Source organism: Parasteatoda tepidariorum, chromosome 1, assembly GCF_982258835.1.
Source record: "Parasteatoda tepidariorum strain Cologne lab strain chromosome 1, Ptep-v5.0, whole genome shotgun sequence".
Classification (NCBI taxonomy): domain Eukaryota; kingdom Metazoa; phylum Arthropoda; class Arachnida; order Araneae; family Theridiidae; genus Parasteatoda; species Parasteatoda tepidariorum.
Genome location: NC_141755.1, coordinates 28,302,851 through 28,319,553, shown reverse-complemented (window position 1 = coordinate 28,319,553; position 16,703 = coordinate 28,302,851). Strand labels below are relative to the sequence as shown.

General features: G+C 31.9%; 1 protein-coding gene across 5 annotated transcripts in view; it reads left to right on the top strand.

The window, feature by feature from the left end:
- Positions 1-16,703, top strand: part of LOC107437981 (uncharacterized) — an 84,677-nt gene that overhangs the window by 57,006 nt on the left and 10,968 nt on the right. For all 5 annotated transcript variants that reach the window (XR_015432971.1, XR_011636638.2, XM_043041607.3 and 2 more), the window contains exons 2-12: positions 637-782; positions 2,074-2,249; positions 4,145-4,222; positions 7,038-7,131; positions 8,377-8,444; positions 8,573-8,648; positions 9,825-9,930; positions 10,419-10,500; positions 12,052-12,196; positions 13,303-13,365; positions 15,029-15,202. Coding sequence is in view for 3 of the 5 variants with exons in the window: in XM_043041607.3 (XP_042897541.2) it covers positions 637-782; positions 2,074-2,249; positions 4,145-4,222; positions 7,038-7,131; positions 8,377-8,444; positions 8,573-8,648; positions 9,825-9,930; positions 10,419-10,500; positions 12,052-12,196; positions 13,303-13,365; positions 15,029-15,202 (1,208 nt within the window). In the remaining 2 variants the exon portion in view is untranslated. The remainder of the gene's footprint in view (positions 1-636; positions 783-2,073; positions 2,250-4,144; positions 4,223-7,037; positions 7,132-8,376; positions 8,445-8,572; positions 8,649-9,824; positions 9,931-10,418; positions 10,501-12,051; positions 12,197-13,302; positions 13,366-15,028; positions 15,203-16,703) is intronic.

Below are 16,703 nucleotides of genomic sequence, written 5' to 3'. Positions count from 1 at the left end.
ACGAAGAAGAGAAGAACATCTATCCCTCTGACCTGGATTTAAATTCGAACCTTTATGACATGAGGTCAGCTACTTGACCATTATAAAAGCCAGTCGGGAAATGCTCCTTAATGAACGTACTAAATGCTTTTTGTAAATATATAAGGAAAGCTCATCAGAGTAACGGAACACTTATAGTCTCACAGTAATCGATTTAACGTTGAATCATAATGTCGGTACTTCGAACCCTAATACCATGTAAATTTGTTTCAATATTAACAACATATTAAATTGAACCGTGTTCTGGGTTTCCAAACAATATTTATTGAACAAAAGCACAGTCTAATTAACTTTAAAAAGAATTAATTTGCCAGATATTATGGTTAAACTTTATACTATATAAGAGGTAGAAAATTTGAACGACATAATGGTTTAATTAGGTATGATATATTACCAACATGGTATATGATATGACAAATGACGTAAGGTGCTATATATATGATGTATGACCAATAACATTGTGCAAGTAAGAGAGAGTTAAAATCTGGAACTTTTTTGTTCTAATAAAAGTTTTCAAACTCAAAACAGAAATGAAGTAAATCATATTATTAGTTGTTTCATCATGAATTAATTTTGAAATGTTTTCTTTTTTTCTAGAAAATAATCGACCAAATGGTTTAATTCAAGCTGACATACACAATGAAGAAAATAATTATCGGAACAATAAAAATAGTTCAAATTCCCCGCCGGAAAAAAAAGAAAGAAAATATGATGATGATGATGACGAAAAATGTCTTGAATGGGTAAGGAACAAACTAAACATTTAATAGACATTAAAAAACGAAGTAGAATTCAACACGTATTAGCAATGTTATAGTTCATTTAAGTTTTTCCATGTCGCGTGAATGAATCCCGAAAAATTTATTCACTGGTTCGAAGTAAAATAATTTTATTATTTATTTTATTATTTCAAAATCACTAACAAAATCGGCAAGATTTTAAATAAATTAGAAATCGATGTTGATTTTACTCTCTAATCCAGACTTAACTCTTTATTATAAAATCGCTCCCAATATTGCTAATTTTAACTAAATTCTGGTCTAAAATTGTTTTTACTCTCGAATCCGGAATCAGATTATTTAAATAAAATCGAGTTTAAAGTTGTTTTTAAACTCTCTAATCCGCCAGACTACAATTATCCTATTGTTTTACCTTATATTTCTTGCGTCAGTCCAAAACTTCTAAGACTTTAAATAAATTGGAGTTAAAAAGTCGTTTCCACTTTTTCATTCGATATTTCTAGAACTAGACTAGAACTTTCGAGAGTAACTAGAACAAGTCCCAAAATTGATTAGATTTTAAAAGTAATTTAGAGTCAAAAGTCATTTTATCCCTGTTAATAAACAAAATTTCACCAACCTGAAAGACCCCATTGTTGATAATAACAGCTGGGGTATTTATAGAATTTTTGGGGGGCATATATTTTATTTTATAACCGTCGTTAAACAGCAGGTTCAATTTTCGGGTCTCTAGACTACTAATGTTCAACTCCGTAGCCTCGTAATTTTGAACCAAATCCAGAAGACAATGGAACTCCTTGATCAAGTTTTGAAATAAATTTGTCATCGTGGAGGATTTTTTGATGGAACTAACCCGCATTTTCATGGAACCATTCCACGTTTAGTCTAACGGCAAAGGGACTCTAACCTATGATTCTTCTACCACTGCGGATATTTCACGCCGGCACTGTGGTCGGTGCAAGCTGGATGCGGATTTGTATCGACCAGCCTTCGCTGGGATTCGAACCTGGTTCACCCAATTAGGAGGCGAGCGCTCTATCCCCTGATCCATCGCGGCTCTTCAAACTTTGACTCAAAGAACTTGTACGTATACGTCCAAAATCTGGATATTAAACGATCTTTCATCGCCCTTCATGAATTGAAGGAACAGTGTTGCACGCCTGTAATCTTGGTACTAGGAGTAGTTTTCTGTATTTTCACATTTTGCAATTTTAATTCTCTATAATTCTACGTAACAAAAAATGAATGAGGACATTTTAAAAAAATTAACAGTTGATTTCATTTTATTTTACAGCATTTGAAGGATTGCCTAGAAAAATTGGCAATTTACGATGCAGTATGGATATTATCAAAAGATCAAACATTCCATCAGATATTCTTTCCTTGTGAAGGACCTGGTATGGAATGTGATTTTGTTCTTCAGACCATAAAAGAACGTGGAATAGGTGAAAAAGGACTCTCAACTATTGGGTACGATATTTTTTACCAAATATACTTCTATTTCAAGTAACCATCAATATATAATAAAATATGTACAGTGCACCAAAAAAAAAGGACCAACCAGAATGACTTTTTTGATCTCCTCACATTCTAAGACTCCATCTTAATGGTTCGGGAGGGTGACTTAAAATATGTTAATTAATTAGTGCAGACGATACTTTAAGTAACGAAATCAGACTCAAAAACGTACTTTCTCTGAACAAACATACCTCTTTTTCGACGGATTCGGATTTCTGACCTTGAAATATAGGGAGTAGCCGCAATCTGGGAAATATGGTCCCAATAGTTTGATCAGGAGAGTGCGTATTTTGACATATCTCGAGAACTTTTTAAACGAATTAAAAAAAAAAATTTACACACTATTACAAAATTCGTTTATTAAAAATAATTCCATGCGAAAAATAAATTTTAGTAAATATTTACTATTTTTTATTATTTTATTTAATAACAGTCGAAAAACTTTAGAGTAGTAAGGTATATAGATGCTTACATAACTTTAAAGAATCTAATTTTACATGGCAAAATACAAAATTTGAACGAAATCGGTTGAATAGTTAGTGAGAAATCAAATTTTAAATATATGTCTTTCTTAAAATTTGATTTCTCACTAACTATTCAACCGATTTAGCTCAAATTTTGTCTTTTTTTGCTGTGTAATATCAGATAATTTAAAATTACGTAAAAAATTGTCAACTACTATTAAATTTTTTTTCGACTATTACTAAATAAAATAATATATATTAACTAAAATTTATTTTTTTCTTGGATTTATCTTTGGATAAATGAGTTTTATAATTGTGTGCAAAGATTTTGAATTTGTTTAAAAAATTCTCCAGTTATAGCGAAAGACGCGCAAAAAGTAAAGTTACCATTAAGGGGTCCAAACTTTGGATCACTCTCCTGGCCAAACTATTGGGACCATACTTCCCATACTTCTCATATTTTGGGGGTCAAGAAAACGTATCCGTCAAAAATAAGGGTATGTTTATTCCGAGAAAGTACGTTTTTGTGTCTGATTTCGTAATTTAAAATATTGTCTGCACTTATTAATTAGCATATTTGTGGTCACCCCCTCAAACCATTATGATGGAGTCCTAGAACGTGAAGATTCGATCATTAGATCAAAAGTTTTCCAGGGTGGTCCGTTTTTTTCGCGCACTGTACGTAAATTTTTTCGTTATACAACATAATGGTTATAATTTCATATAAACGGGTTATTCGATTATCTTAATGTACATTTTTTGAGTTTTACTAAAAACTGAAGTAAAAAAAAGCACGTACTCAATAAGTGCCTCAAATTTGTTATCGGCTGTTATCATATAGTCATAATATAGTCGGCCGGGATAGCCTGGTTTGTAGGGTGTTGGGCCGATGTCTAAGTGGTCGTGAGTTCTATCCCCGCCGGCCGAAGACTCCTCGTGTAGTAAATGGCGACTGGTGCACGTTAAATCTTTCGAGTCACGAAGCCCACCAAGTTTCCATAACAAATTTATACCTCTGGGATTCTGAATTGGAGATTGATCGTTCTCTTGTTCAGGTCAAAATTACGATTTGTGTATAAATGAATGTATGAATGGGTCCACCCTTTAAATACTCATATACTTAATTACTAGAATTAGTTTATGAATGTAATTTATATAGATTTGTGAATTCACGAAATTTAAATGGTGTATCTAAATTTCAGAATGTTTACTGTTTCCTTCAATGTATGTAAAAAACTTCAAAATTTCTTTTAAAAAAAGTTCTTTTTTGCTGAACTGTGTTATTTAGCAAATACCACAATCACTATTTAATGACCATTTTATCCCAACATATCTTATAATACATGAATTACGAGCATACTTTAGATGAAATTTCTTTTTCAGAATTATGCCCTGTGATGTTTTTTATCGTGATTATGGTGATGGTGAAGATGACCAAGGAGAAGATTCTGAAAAAGAAAAGTGAGAAAAAATTTATATATTCTTTAAGTTTCAAAATTCGATTCTTATCTTTATTCGGTTTAAAATAATAACTTCTCAAAACAAAACGAGATTATTTAAGAATTTTTTATTCAAAACTAAAACATTTAGTGTTTCTCATACACCTAATAAACTATTCCTATTATTTTATTTGTTATCTATGAATTAAAACTATCATTATTTTTTTAATGCCCACGCGATTGACACTAGTTATTCAGGTATTAGAAGGACAGATTTGTGGGCCACTCTTTCAGGGACATAATACTAGGTAAGCCAATGTTGCTCCCACAGTAAGGACGCATAGCACAGAGAACGAAAGAACATCCTTGCCTTGTCCGGGATTCGAAACCAGGACTTATTTGATGTATGGTCAGCTCCCTGTCCACTTCACATCCGATCGGCCTTTTTTTTCATTTTTAAGAATATATTTTCTTGCGAACCAGTGATTTATCCGGCGATTATTCCTAGTTACCATTACATTTGGTAAATGCGATGGTTATCACTAAATTCAGTGAATACGATAAATACGGAGTTTATTCTTAGTCATCACATGCACTAAATTTGATTAACCTGTAATTATTCGTATCCTGTAATTTACCTGTAATTATTCAGAAACCCGTACCGTATTTTGATTAGCCCTACAATTCCAAACTTCCTCCTTAATATAAGTATTTTTTTAGAAACTGTTTATGAAGTACAAACTTGGGATAGATTAGAGAACAATGTCAGTGAACGGCATAGTGGGCAAGTATTTATCGGGCAGTGGCCCTTAATCTTAGAAAATCTTCAGTGAAAAGAACACCGGGCAAATATATACTAGACAAAAGGCTCTTAACATTAAAAAAAATCATCAGAGAGAGAAATACAGGATATACCAGGATAATGCATACTAGGAAACGTGATAAATTTGCATTTTTTTGTCACATTCGCCAAAAATCGTGGTAATTATAATAAATTATTTCTTAAAAAAACTGGATTAACCAGGATATTTACCCGCAGAAATATATGGGCTATTGCCCTGTTTACACTTGCCTGATATTTCCCTCGCAATTTTTTTCAAAATTAGGGCCCATAGCCGGTATACACTTTCCTGTTATTCCTAACGCTGCTGTTTTTCTTAAGATTGTGGGGCATCATTTTCAATCATTTTTTTTTTTTTTTTTTTTGAATCGGGACTTTGTTATTCCACAAAACAATTGTGTTCCTCATTACGACATTACGAATTGGAGATTATACAAATAAGACTGGAAACTTTAATAAATATTCCATACTTTTCCCCATTTACCAAGTTTAGCGATAACTATGAATGAAAGACATATTTACTAGGTGTAATTTATTTTCTGCTCCATCTTGATAAGAAAAAAGCATAAAATAAGTTTAAAAAAAAGAGGGAAAAAAGTGCCCAACCAAAATGAAGCCACTTCTGATTATAGCTTATATATCCACCATGTTTATATATTACTTGAAATATATGATATTGTGAGCCATTTACTAAATTCTGTTGGATATTATCGTCGATATTATTCTAGGTTACAGGGATGGCAACTTTTAATTCTGAAACGACTACTGCTACTCTTGGCGTAATGGTCCTATTTATTGAGCCCTTCAAGGCTTGCTATCTCATATCCAAAAACCAATACTGTGAAGACTTCACAACTTTAATGGAATGTAACGTTTGAAACGTAAATGTTTTACAGGAAAATCCAATTTTGACCTCAAATTCTCCAAGCAAACGGCAATAAATGGATTTCTAGCGTTTTTTGATTATACATACAGCCAAGGGAAAATGCTAGATTAAGTTTACCATCGTACCATCATTGATGTATATAAGAGAAGAAATCCTCTCCTTTTCTCATGCCATTGTAATAGCACACAGAACTGTATGGGTCATCTTTTATTTTCTACTCTCTTTTGCTTATGGATAGACATTTACTAGTGCTAAATTTTTCATCGCAAATTTTTATGGGATATATAGAATGAAACAGAAGATGAGAAAAAGGAGAGAAAATTTTCTTGAAATGAAAAGCAATATGGAGACTCATGTTGAGGAATGACTTCGGCTGTGGTGGTAAACTTAACCTGGTCTTTTGCCTAAAGCCTAGTGATTGCAAAAGGAAAAAAAAATTGCAATTTTTTTTGTTGCTGGCATTTGAAGGAAGAAATACTGACCCGAATGGGATTTTCCAGCAAGAGAATGCTTAAGTTTAAATTGCAAAATTCTCAAAGCAGGTGGGGGATGTCGGATAATGGGATCCATATCATGATTGGTAAGACTTTTTCATGACCTCATTCTTCAAGAAAACTTAAGGGTTTTTCTCAGTAAGGCTGCATGTACAAAATAGGAGTTTTAGTCTGTGGCTGCATTGAAGTTTGCTATGATTGAAACATATCATTATATTGATTTTATTGTCCTCCTGGAAATGGTAAATGGTATACAACATCACACATTTTAGGTCATATAAAAATATGGCGAATGGTTTAACTATAATTAGAATTGACTTCATTTCGGCTGGACACTTTTTTCTCTTCTTTTTTACTTATTTGATGTTTTTCTCATGTGTAGGTGATGCAACAGGAAGTGAGTTGCTCCTTGCAAATATGTGTTCAGATATAGGCTTTCTTAATGTATATGTTTGGTTCATATTGGATTTCTTAGCGTCCAGTTCAAATCAAGATGGCTATATTTAAATGGGTCCCACTGTTTACTTCCAATGGATTTTTTTTTTACCAACTTGCTTAGTTTTAATTTTTTTTTCTCTTTATAAAAATTTTATTAATTAAATGTACTTTATTTTAGAGACGATCAATTACAAGAAAAGAAGGGAAAAGGTTTTAAAGCAATGCAAAAAGAGTTTCTTAAATCTGTCACCGCAAGATTAACAGTTGCACAAGTAAGTACAATTATTCTCGATTTTATGAAAAATAAAATTTTTATATTTTATTTTATAGTTTTTACTAAACTTAAAATCATAACCTCCAAAAACCTGGACTTTAGTCCAGGGACTAAAATTTCATTTATAGGTTGTTTGTTCTTAAATTTGAAGCAGATAACCATATGGGCTACTTGCATTTACAATCGGGAGCAAAATTTCATTTATGAACTACATTGTATTTGCACTTGAGAGAAGAAATTCATATATTATGCTACTCGGGAGTGGAAAGCCATGCATCAATTGTTTATGCTCATAATTATGATAGATATAGTATTTTTCCTCCATAGCGGGATTCCATATAAGGGCTACTTGTATGTACACTGGGGAGCGGATATTCATATATGGGTTGTAACCAATATATCAGTTACTTGCATTTACTCTCGGTATCGGAAATCCATGCATGAACTACTTGTATTTACCCTAGTCAGTCCACATTGGGAGTACTTGTATTTTCACTCTGGAGTGGAAATCCGTTTATGGACTACTTGTATTTACCCTAGTCAGTCTACATTGGGAGTACTTGTATTTTCACTCTGGAGTGGAAATCCGTTTATGGACTACTTGTATTTACCCTAGTCAGTCTACATTAGGAGTACTTGTATTTTCACTCTGGAGTGGAAATCCGTTTATGGACTACTTGTATTTACCCTAGTCAGTCTACATTGGGAGTACTTGTATTTTCACTCTGGAGTGGAAATCCGTTTATGGACTACTTGTATTTACACTCGGAAATGGATATCCACGTGTGGTTTGCTTCTTTTTACACTCAGGGGTGAATATTCTCGTATGAAGTAATTGCATTTACTCTAGAGAACGGTTATTCATATAAAAACTGCTTGGATTTACACTCATTAAAAAATTTCTGCGTATGGGTTTTCCGGTTTTTCTCATAATGAGCTCAGATTTTCTCATTCACGATCAAAAAGTCGCGTCCTAAAAAATTGTATTCTATTTTAATTTTGATGGTTCATTTTCGGATTATTTTAATTCTGAAATAAATGTTATAATATTTAATATTCTTTTGGAATATATTGTTGAATATTATAAAATGTTTACGAAATAATTTTCCAAAATTTTTTGTTTTAGAAAAGCTAGAAGTTTTTCATGATAAAATTATTCATATAAAAATGCTGAAATTTAATAAATTATTAATATATTCATTAAAGTAATTTTTCCCTTAGTTAAATTCCTTGATTTTTTTAGGTCGTCGAGCGAGTCAGAAGTGATGGATCTTTGTCATTTGATTTCATTATGTTTGTTTTCATCGCAAGGTATTCTATTTTTAATAATTTTATCTTAAATGTTATAAATCAAATTCTTTCGTATGAAATATTTCGTGAAATATTCGCTTAAAATACTCCCTTGTGAAATATTTAACTATTTTTATTTCTTATTGTAGTTGCATAGCAGCTCTTGGTCTTAGTGAGAACAGTGCAATTATCATCGTAGCAGCTATGTTAATATCACCTATTATGGTAACTTGAAATTATTTTAAATATTTTATTGCCTTTCTCTGTAGTATTTGTTGTTTGTACGAACAATAAAAATTCATGGTTTTCATACAAAAATTTTTCTAAAGAAAAGGATGCATAGACATTTTTTATTTTTGCAGTTTTAAATATTGCTAAATACTACATTTATTGTAAAATACAGGTATCCTTTTTAAAGTTACCTTCTTAAAACCAAACCATGACACAACCCTGTTCTAAAATTAAACAGAAATAAACATTTACAGCTCTTTTAAAACTAGAACACCAATGCATTACATTTTTGAGGATAAAGCTTTGCTTAGTTGATGTGCGTGTTTCTAAATTATTTTGAAGTTGGATAGTCCACAAACAACAATTAAAAAAATACTATTCTTCATTATAACTACAACTACATCTTTAATTACTCTTTTGATTGTTATTTCCCAAGAACTAAACTATACGCGTTTCGTTCAAATTTCAGTTTCCGCATGTAATAAATATTATGTAAAGCTACGATTAAATTTTTGTTGTGCATTTATGTAGTATCCTTTTCTTTACTTAGTTTTGTAAAAATCCTGTTTTAATTGCGTTTATTTTCATTGTTCTAAAGTTATAGGTAATTCTTGTTCTTGCGTCCTTGATCTTTTCTCGAAATTTGTGCAAATAATTCTGAATAGTCTGTATAATATTAAACAGGACGTAAGCATTTCATTACTTAATGATAATTTTGTATAAAGGTGTGTTTTAAAGATCTGTTTTCCAAAGAAAATGAAAAAAAAGCAACAGTTTGAGTGGCCTAAACTCTAAACAAAGATTTAATTTTAAACTAGATAAACTATCTTAAAATAATCGGTCTGAACTTTAAAACGAACAAATAACTTTATTGAAACGAATATTTGACATGTTTTTAAACAAAATCACCTACTCAGCGATATCTTTTACACCTGAATATTTTTTTTTAATTTCATATTTTTATGAGTCTGAACAAAGTAGCAAAGGATTACTTTTTAAAATATTAAAAAAAAATACTAAATTTTTTAAAAGATAATAAACACTGTGATTTTATTCATTACGACGTTTTGCGCCATTTTAAAACAAAACTTAGCCTGATATAATAAATGTTAGTTTCGATGAATATCCTTAACAAACCTTTCATTAAAATAAATATTTATTTCATTTTAGGGCCCTATTATGGCTTTCACATTTGGTATAACTATTCGAGACAAGAAGCTGATAAAAATGGCTCTAAGAACAGAACTCATAGGACTTACAACTTGTTTGATTTCAGGTATATACAATTATTCCAATTATCTTCTGTCAATGTAGTTCACAGATTATAGTATAACTGAAACATTGTATTAACAATATGCCAACAATGCTTCCTTGAACTACATTATATTAATTCATTACATTAATTCCTCTTCTGTTAATAAACAGAGATTGCAATAGAATCGAAACATTGTAATCACAAAAACTATTAAATTTCATTGAATTATATCAATTTATTTAATTCTTTGCAATCGTTTGGTAGCTCATACTTAAAAATCTTACGTCAAGGTAGTTCTTATGTCAAAATTTCAATGTGCAGCGAAAAATATTCTTGAAAATAAAAATAAAAACTTTCTGGTTTATATTCGAAATGTATTAAAGGTCGTCGGCTTTCGTTTTAGTTCATTTTATAGCCATTATACATTGAAAGCACATTTCCATTTTTTTTAATTTTGATTTAATATTATTACAATTTATAGCTATTATCTTATTAAAACATTGTTTCAGGTTTTCTATTTGGTTTCATTTGTGGAAATTTCAGTGAAACTTGGGGAGCTGGAAAATGGCCTACTCCTGAAATGGCAGGAAGGTGAGTAAAAAAGTTTCACTAGTTATGTTCATAGATTTAATAAAACCACATAACGCATTTAGATATCCTTCCATATCTAATTATAATTTGAAATTTTAATGTAGACGGAATTACTTAAAATAGAAGGAAATTTAATTCCATATCTAATTATAAGGGAAAAATATATTTGGGGGTGACCCTTAGCGAAATTGGCGACTTATGTTTGGCACTATTCCTGTTTGCGCGGAACACCGTGGTAACAGGAATAGTGCCAAAACATGATGATATTTCAATAAAACATTGGAAAATTTCAACAAAACATAGAATAAAGCTTTCAATGAGCCCAATATAAGCAAAATTAATAAATCCAATTAAAAAGGATTTTGACTCGAAGCAAAAATTAATGGAGTAGGAGCAGAAAGAAAAGGAAAAAAACAACTCACTTCTTCATTAAGCTTGAATATTCTCAGATTTAGGTGCACAGAATTATCTAATAACAGTTAGATACTGTCTAAATTTATCAAGAATAGAATCTGTGTACCTCCATCGCCACATAAGTTCGACGAAATGCGAATCAAAAATGGCGTCTGTAATACCGGAGTAGCTGTGACATTTTTTTCTTAAATCCCTTTCTATGACTGCCCACATACCTTCGATCTTATTGACCAGATTCAAAAGTAACCTTACCAGCCGGTATCCAACGTAGAACTAACGGACCTCTGAAATTACAATCGTTGAACATTCAAAAATAACGCTAAAATCTAAACCAATCATAAACACGATTGGGTTTCAACATCGCCCAGCTTGGCGATCAACCGCGATCACAACTTGGCGAGAATCAAGGGGCACCCTCAAATATAGTCTACCCAATTATAATTCGAAATTTTAATAACTAATTTAAAAAACGTGAAATTTGCAGAAAGACTTCTTTCAACTTTCATGTTTGCAAAAAAAGACACGATTTCATTTCTTTTTAGAAGAAAGCCAAAATATTTCGTCCCCTAAAACCAAACAGTTTTCATTATCTTGCTCGTTAGATGGTGTGTAATTATTAGAGTTAATGCTTGCTCTTTAGATGGTGTGTAATTATTAGAGTTAATGCTTGCTCGTTAGATGGTGTGTAATTATTAGAAGATAAGATATCAAACAAATAACAATACCAAGATAGAGAGGTTTATTTTTAAAAATACAGGGAAACTGTTTCACTTAAGTACTTAAAAGAACACATATAACACAAGGCACAATCAACACCAAATATACAAGAACTAATTAATCATACTGAAACAAAAACCAGTCACCACATCTTATTCGCATATCGTAATCTGAAGAAAAAATTTGCATGCTTAAAAATGAAATGCAAGAAAATGTCGAAGGGACTCGCAGCACCATCTGTCGGAAAATTTTCGAACAGAAAACAAGACATTTGTGCGAAAATGTATTCGCCTGCCGCACGAATTGACTCCAAGAATTTTTATTCTTTGCATAAAAAGTTTTTTGTTTTAGTTTCTTGGCAGTCAAGTTTAGGGCAGATTGCATCAAACTAATATTCAATGTTTCAAATTCTTTTTTCAGAGGTGCGTTGAGGAGTTTGTGGGCTGGCTGCTTGATTGCACTTCCTTCAGGAGCTGGAGTTGCTATGTCGGTTCTAGGAGGAAATGGATCTTCCTTAGTAGGGGTCGCAATCTCAGCCTCACTTCTGCCACCAACAGTCAACTGTGTAAGACATTTCTTTATATCAAATATCAAGTTATTTTAATCTGGCTGAATACCCGTTCTTCGTACGGAGTGAAAGAAAGGTCTGGAATTTATGTATCGATAATAATTAACTAAAAACTATAAAGTCGACACTATGAAATCAGTTGAAATAATCCTATTTTCGTTTAAATGTTCTTAATATTTGTATTTTTCTTTGACTTCACGTTATTAGATGATTAAGTAAAACACGTTTTTGATGATGAGTTCATCAAAATAGAAATAAACCATACTCCAGTTTCATTCGTCACCAATAATGTTATTGATTATCGGTAGTGGAGAATGCATGATAGTCTAAACTTATTATAATCAAGCAATCCCCCGATGAATTTACACTTTTAATAACGTAATTTTTTTTTTTTTTACATATTTAACTTAACTTTGATTTTTATTATTTAGGATAGCAGAAAACGTTCCAAAAGTGTAAGTATGAACGAAATAATCACGTGGAATCAGATCGTTTTCAAATTATTAATTTTAATAAATTTAATTTTTGATAAATCTGATCTGTAAGCTAGTAAACATCACTGATATAATGTTTTAAATAAATGTAAAGAAAAAGCGCTTGGTAGTTTAATTTCGAACAATGTTGGGTCTCTCTGGCCGAGTGGTCTTATAGATCCACCAAATGCTTTGTCAGCGTGAAGGTGGCGGGCTTGAATCCCACCGTAACCCTGAATTGATCTTCGCTAAAATGTGCTCTGTTCTCCAGTTTGACCGAGGCTTATAAGTCGTAATTCTTTTCATAAACAATGCTATTGACTTTTTTTTTAAGGATGACAAAAAATGTTTTTCTTATATATACAATCAAGGCGATGAATATCTTTTTTAAAAAATTATAAGACATTCTTATTTAAAAAAAGTTTAAAAAAATCTTTGGTGAGGAATTTAAAATTGGAGTTGATTATTTTAACATATCTTATTTATATATCTTATTAATATTATAGTAATATTAATATCTTATTAATATTATTATTAATATTAACATATCTTATTAATATTATTATTAATATTAACATATCTTATTAATATTATTATTAATATTAACATATCTTATATATGCTATTTTAGGGTATATTATGGGGATTAGGTGCCATAAAAACTGTAAGGAGCTTATACCAGAATACGTTGGTTGTAAGTACATTCTTTAAATATTATTTTAATTGTTATTTTTTCCACTACGTTTATTTTAATATAATTAGCATTTATTTTAATTGAATATGTGAATTAGACGCACAGAAAATCTATTAAAAAGTGTATACGTTTAGTAAGCGAAGTGAAAAAACTGGCTCTTTTAAAATTGCCGATATCTCTTCGCTGATAAGGATCACTGTAATTAGCCTAACAAATGACATTCGCAGTTTGGAAAAAGCCTGATTTCCCAATTAATCTACGACTTACCAAGAGCCTGATTTCTCAATTAAACTACATTTTATAGCATTTATAAAGCAGTTTAATAATTCTATAATGTTTGCTTAAATTTTAATCAAAAAATGTTTCGTTAATATAGCAAAAGTATTTTTAGAGAATTATAAATATTCTGTCTTATCAAATGTTTTAAATGATGAAAATGCTACTACAATGTTCTTTCGTATTTGAAGCGTTTCTTCGGCGATATTTCAGATATTTGTGAGATATGTTCGAAACTGGTATGCAAGATTTAAATATTGGTTTTAGAAAATGGAATTCGATGTTTTTGGAATTGAATAAAAATGATTCATGTGATTTTAAAAGCACTTTTTGTTAAGTGAGAGAGGTTCCAAAGAAGTAATTTTCTTTAACAAAACTTCTGCATTGCCTGCTATGTTGGAAAATCTATTAAAATAGGAAAAAAAACGGTTCATTAGTTAATTCACTAATAAAAGAAAATCTATAAAGTATTAAGAAAATGAAACGGAGCGTTGAATAGTTTGTATTTTAACTTAAGTGGATTTTTGTATTTTAATTTGATGAATATTTGTATTTCAATTGGATTTCTCAATGCATTTTGGATATTATTCTATAATTTTAAGAAACATACGTTATTCTTATTACTTAAGGTGCTAAAAAATGAAAAGTTTTTAGTAAGGCATTTTTTACTGTTATTTTAGTCATATTATAGACATTAACAAAACTTTAAAGTTTTTTCTTATTATTAATGATGTTTTTTTGGGCTTACATATTATTTGAATCTCTAATGATGTATTTTCTACTGAAGATAGAGCTTTAATGTATTTTTTACCATCAATATGACGTATCTAATAAATCTAGACACTTAAAAAGCAATTTAATAAGAAGTACCAAAGTACCAAAATGCTTACCATCATCGTTCACTCTATTATACTTGTATAAAAGATACTGTTTGAAATTATTGCTGTTATCAATATTTTTGATTTTTCGCATAACTAACCATCAGAAATTTTTTAATATGATAAAAAGAGTTCACAGATTTGTCCCGATGATTATTGTTATCACAAAGCGAAATGTACGCTAACAGGAAGGAGAAAAAAAATATCAAAAGTTTAAAAATCATGAAATTTTTTCTTAATAAAATGGTCCTATTTAAATGGAATTATGGTGCAATTAAGCATCTTAATAAGGTTGCAGAAAATGTCTACCATATAATGGTTCGAAGTACCAATATTATGAATCATTCTTAAGCTGATATTTCTGAGGCTCAAACCATATTCAACCATTGCAATCTGCAATGAGTAATTTGCATTTCATGACTTTAAAGCATGAAACAATTTAATAAAAATTGCTTACTTATATTGTTTTACTTTTGATAACATGGTGAATGCATTGATTTCTATTCAAGGTGTATGACATTTATAACCATACTGTGAAGCCAGCCTTACTGCCTCCAGATACGTACACCCCACAGTATTTTCCCCTCATGGATAAAGAATGTGCTGTTTTAGGAATTGTCAGCTTCTTACTCACCATACTTAACATCATTTGTATTGTCATCGCCGCTTTGATCATCTTAAAGGTAAACACTTCTTATTACTTCCTATACTGTAAAAAGTTTCACAGCTAGATTGCAGTCAAGGACCGGTAAAAAGTGTCCTGCTCTAGTCACTGACAGTAAAGCTGTAATGGCCATAAATATACAGAACTGTTCATGAATATTTTTTCGCATAAAAGTTTCCACTGGCCGTAAATTAACATTATGTTTGTAAAAGTTATCTTCAGTTTAGACCTTCACGTTATTTAACAGTGATTGTTTGTCGAATCAAGGTGAACCATGCAATGAGGGGCAATGTGAGAGATTAATGCTCTTAAGTGACGGCTGAGACTCGAACCCAGGACTTTTGTAACCGTAGGCTGGTGTTGTAACTACACTCATGTCCATAAATTAAGGATAATTCAGAATCACACGGAAATCAAACTCTAAAATTAAAATTTCACCTGTAGAATTATCACACACATCCTGAATATGCAAATTACAGGAAACCACTAAATGACGCTGGTAGTACGTCACAATGACGAGAGTGTAAGAGAGGGGTATATAAGGAATGGTGGCAAAGAAGTAAAATTGTTCACAAGTTCTTTAAAAGCCTTTTAGTGCAATAACCGCATAGTTATGGCACAAAGGAAGCATTAGGATGATTTTTTACGTGGCAGAATCATCGGATGACTGGAATGTAGACGTACCCAGCTGGAAGTATCCGAGGAACTTGGAATCACCCAGAGTGTCATCTCCAGGCTTTGGCAACGATTCCAAGATGATGGTAATGTGAGTAGACGTTACAGCACAGGTCGCCCCCGAGTTAAAACGCCAAATGAAGACCGGTATTTGGCAGTTACTGTCAAAAGAAACAGACGGAGCACAGCATCAGACCTGTCTCGTCAGATCTCTTCAGCTACCAGTACGACAGTTTCAAGGCAGACCGTGTACAGACGCTTAGGGCACATTGGTCTATATGCTCGTAGGCCTGTCAGATGTGTTCCACTTACCGCAACTCACTGTCGCCTGCGATTAGCCTGGAGTAGAGATCATGCATTGTGGACACCGCAACAGTGGTCTTGTGTGATGTTTTCCGACGAGTCCAGGTTAAGTTTGCAGTCTGACTCTCGCCGGACTTTAATATGGAGAGCGCCAGGTACCGGTTACCACCAAGACAACACCATTGAACGACACCGTTACGGTGGTGCAGGATGGCTCGTTTGGGGAGGAATTATTCTTGGTTCCAGAACTGACCTGCAGGTTCAGAGTGTAACGATGACAGACCACATCTATAGGGATGTCATTCTGGAACAACATGTACGTTTGTTTCGGGGCGCCATGGGTGCTGCATTTCTGTTTATGGACAACAACGCCCGTCCTCACCGTGAAAACATTGTAGACGAATGCCTTCAATCGGAGGATATCACCCGTATGGATTGGCCAGCATACTCACCGGACTTGAATCCAATAGAGCATGTGTGGGATATGCTTGGCCGACGAATTTCAGCCCGTCAACCCCCTCCCACTTGTCTAGCGGACTTTC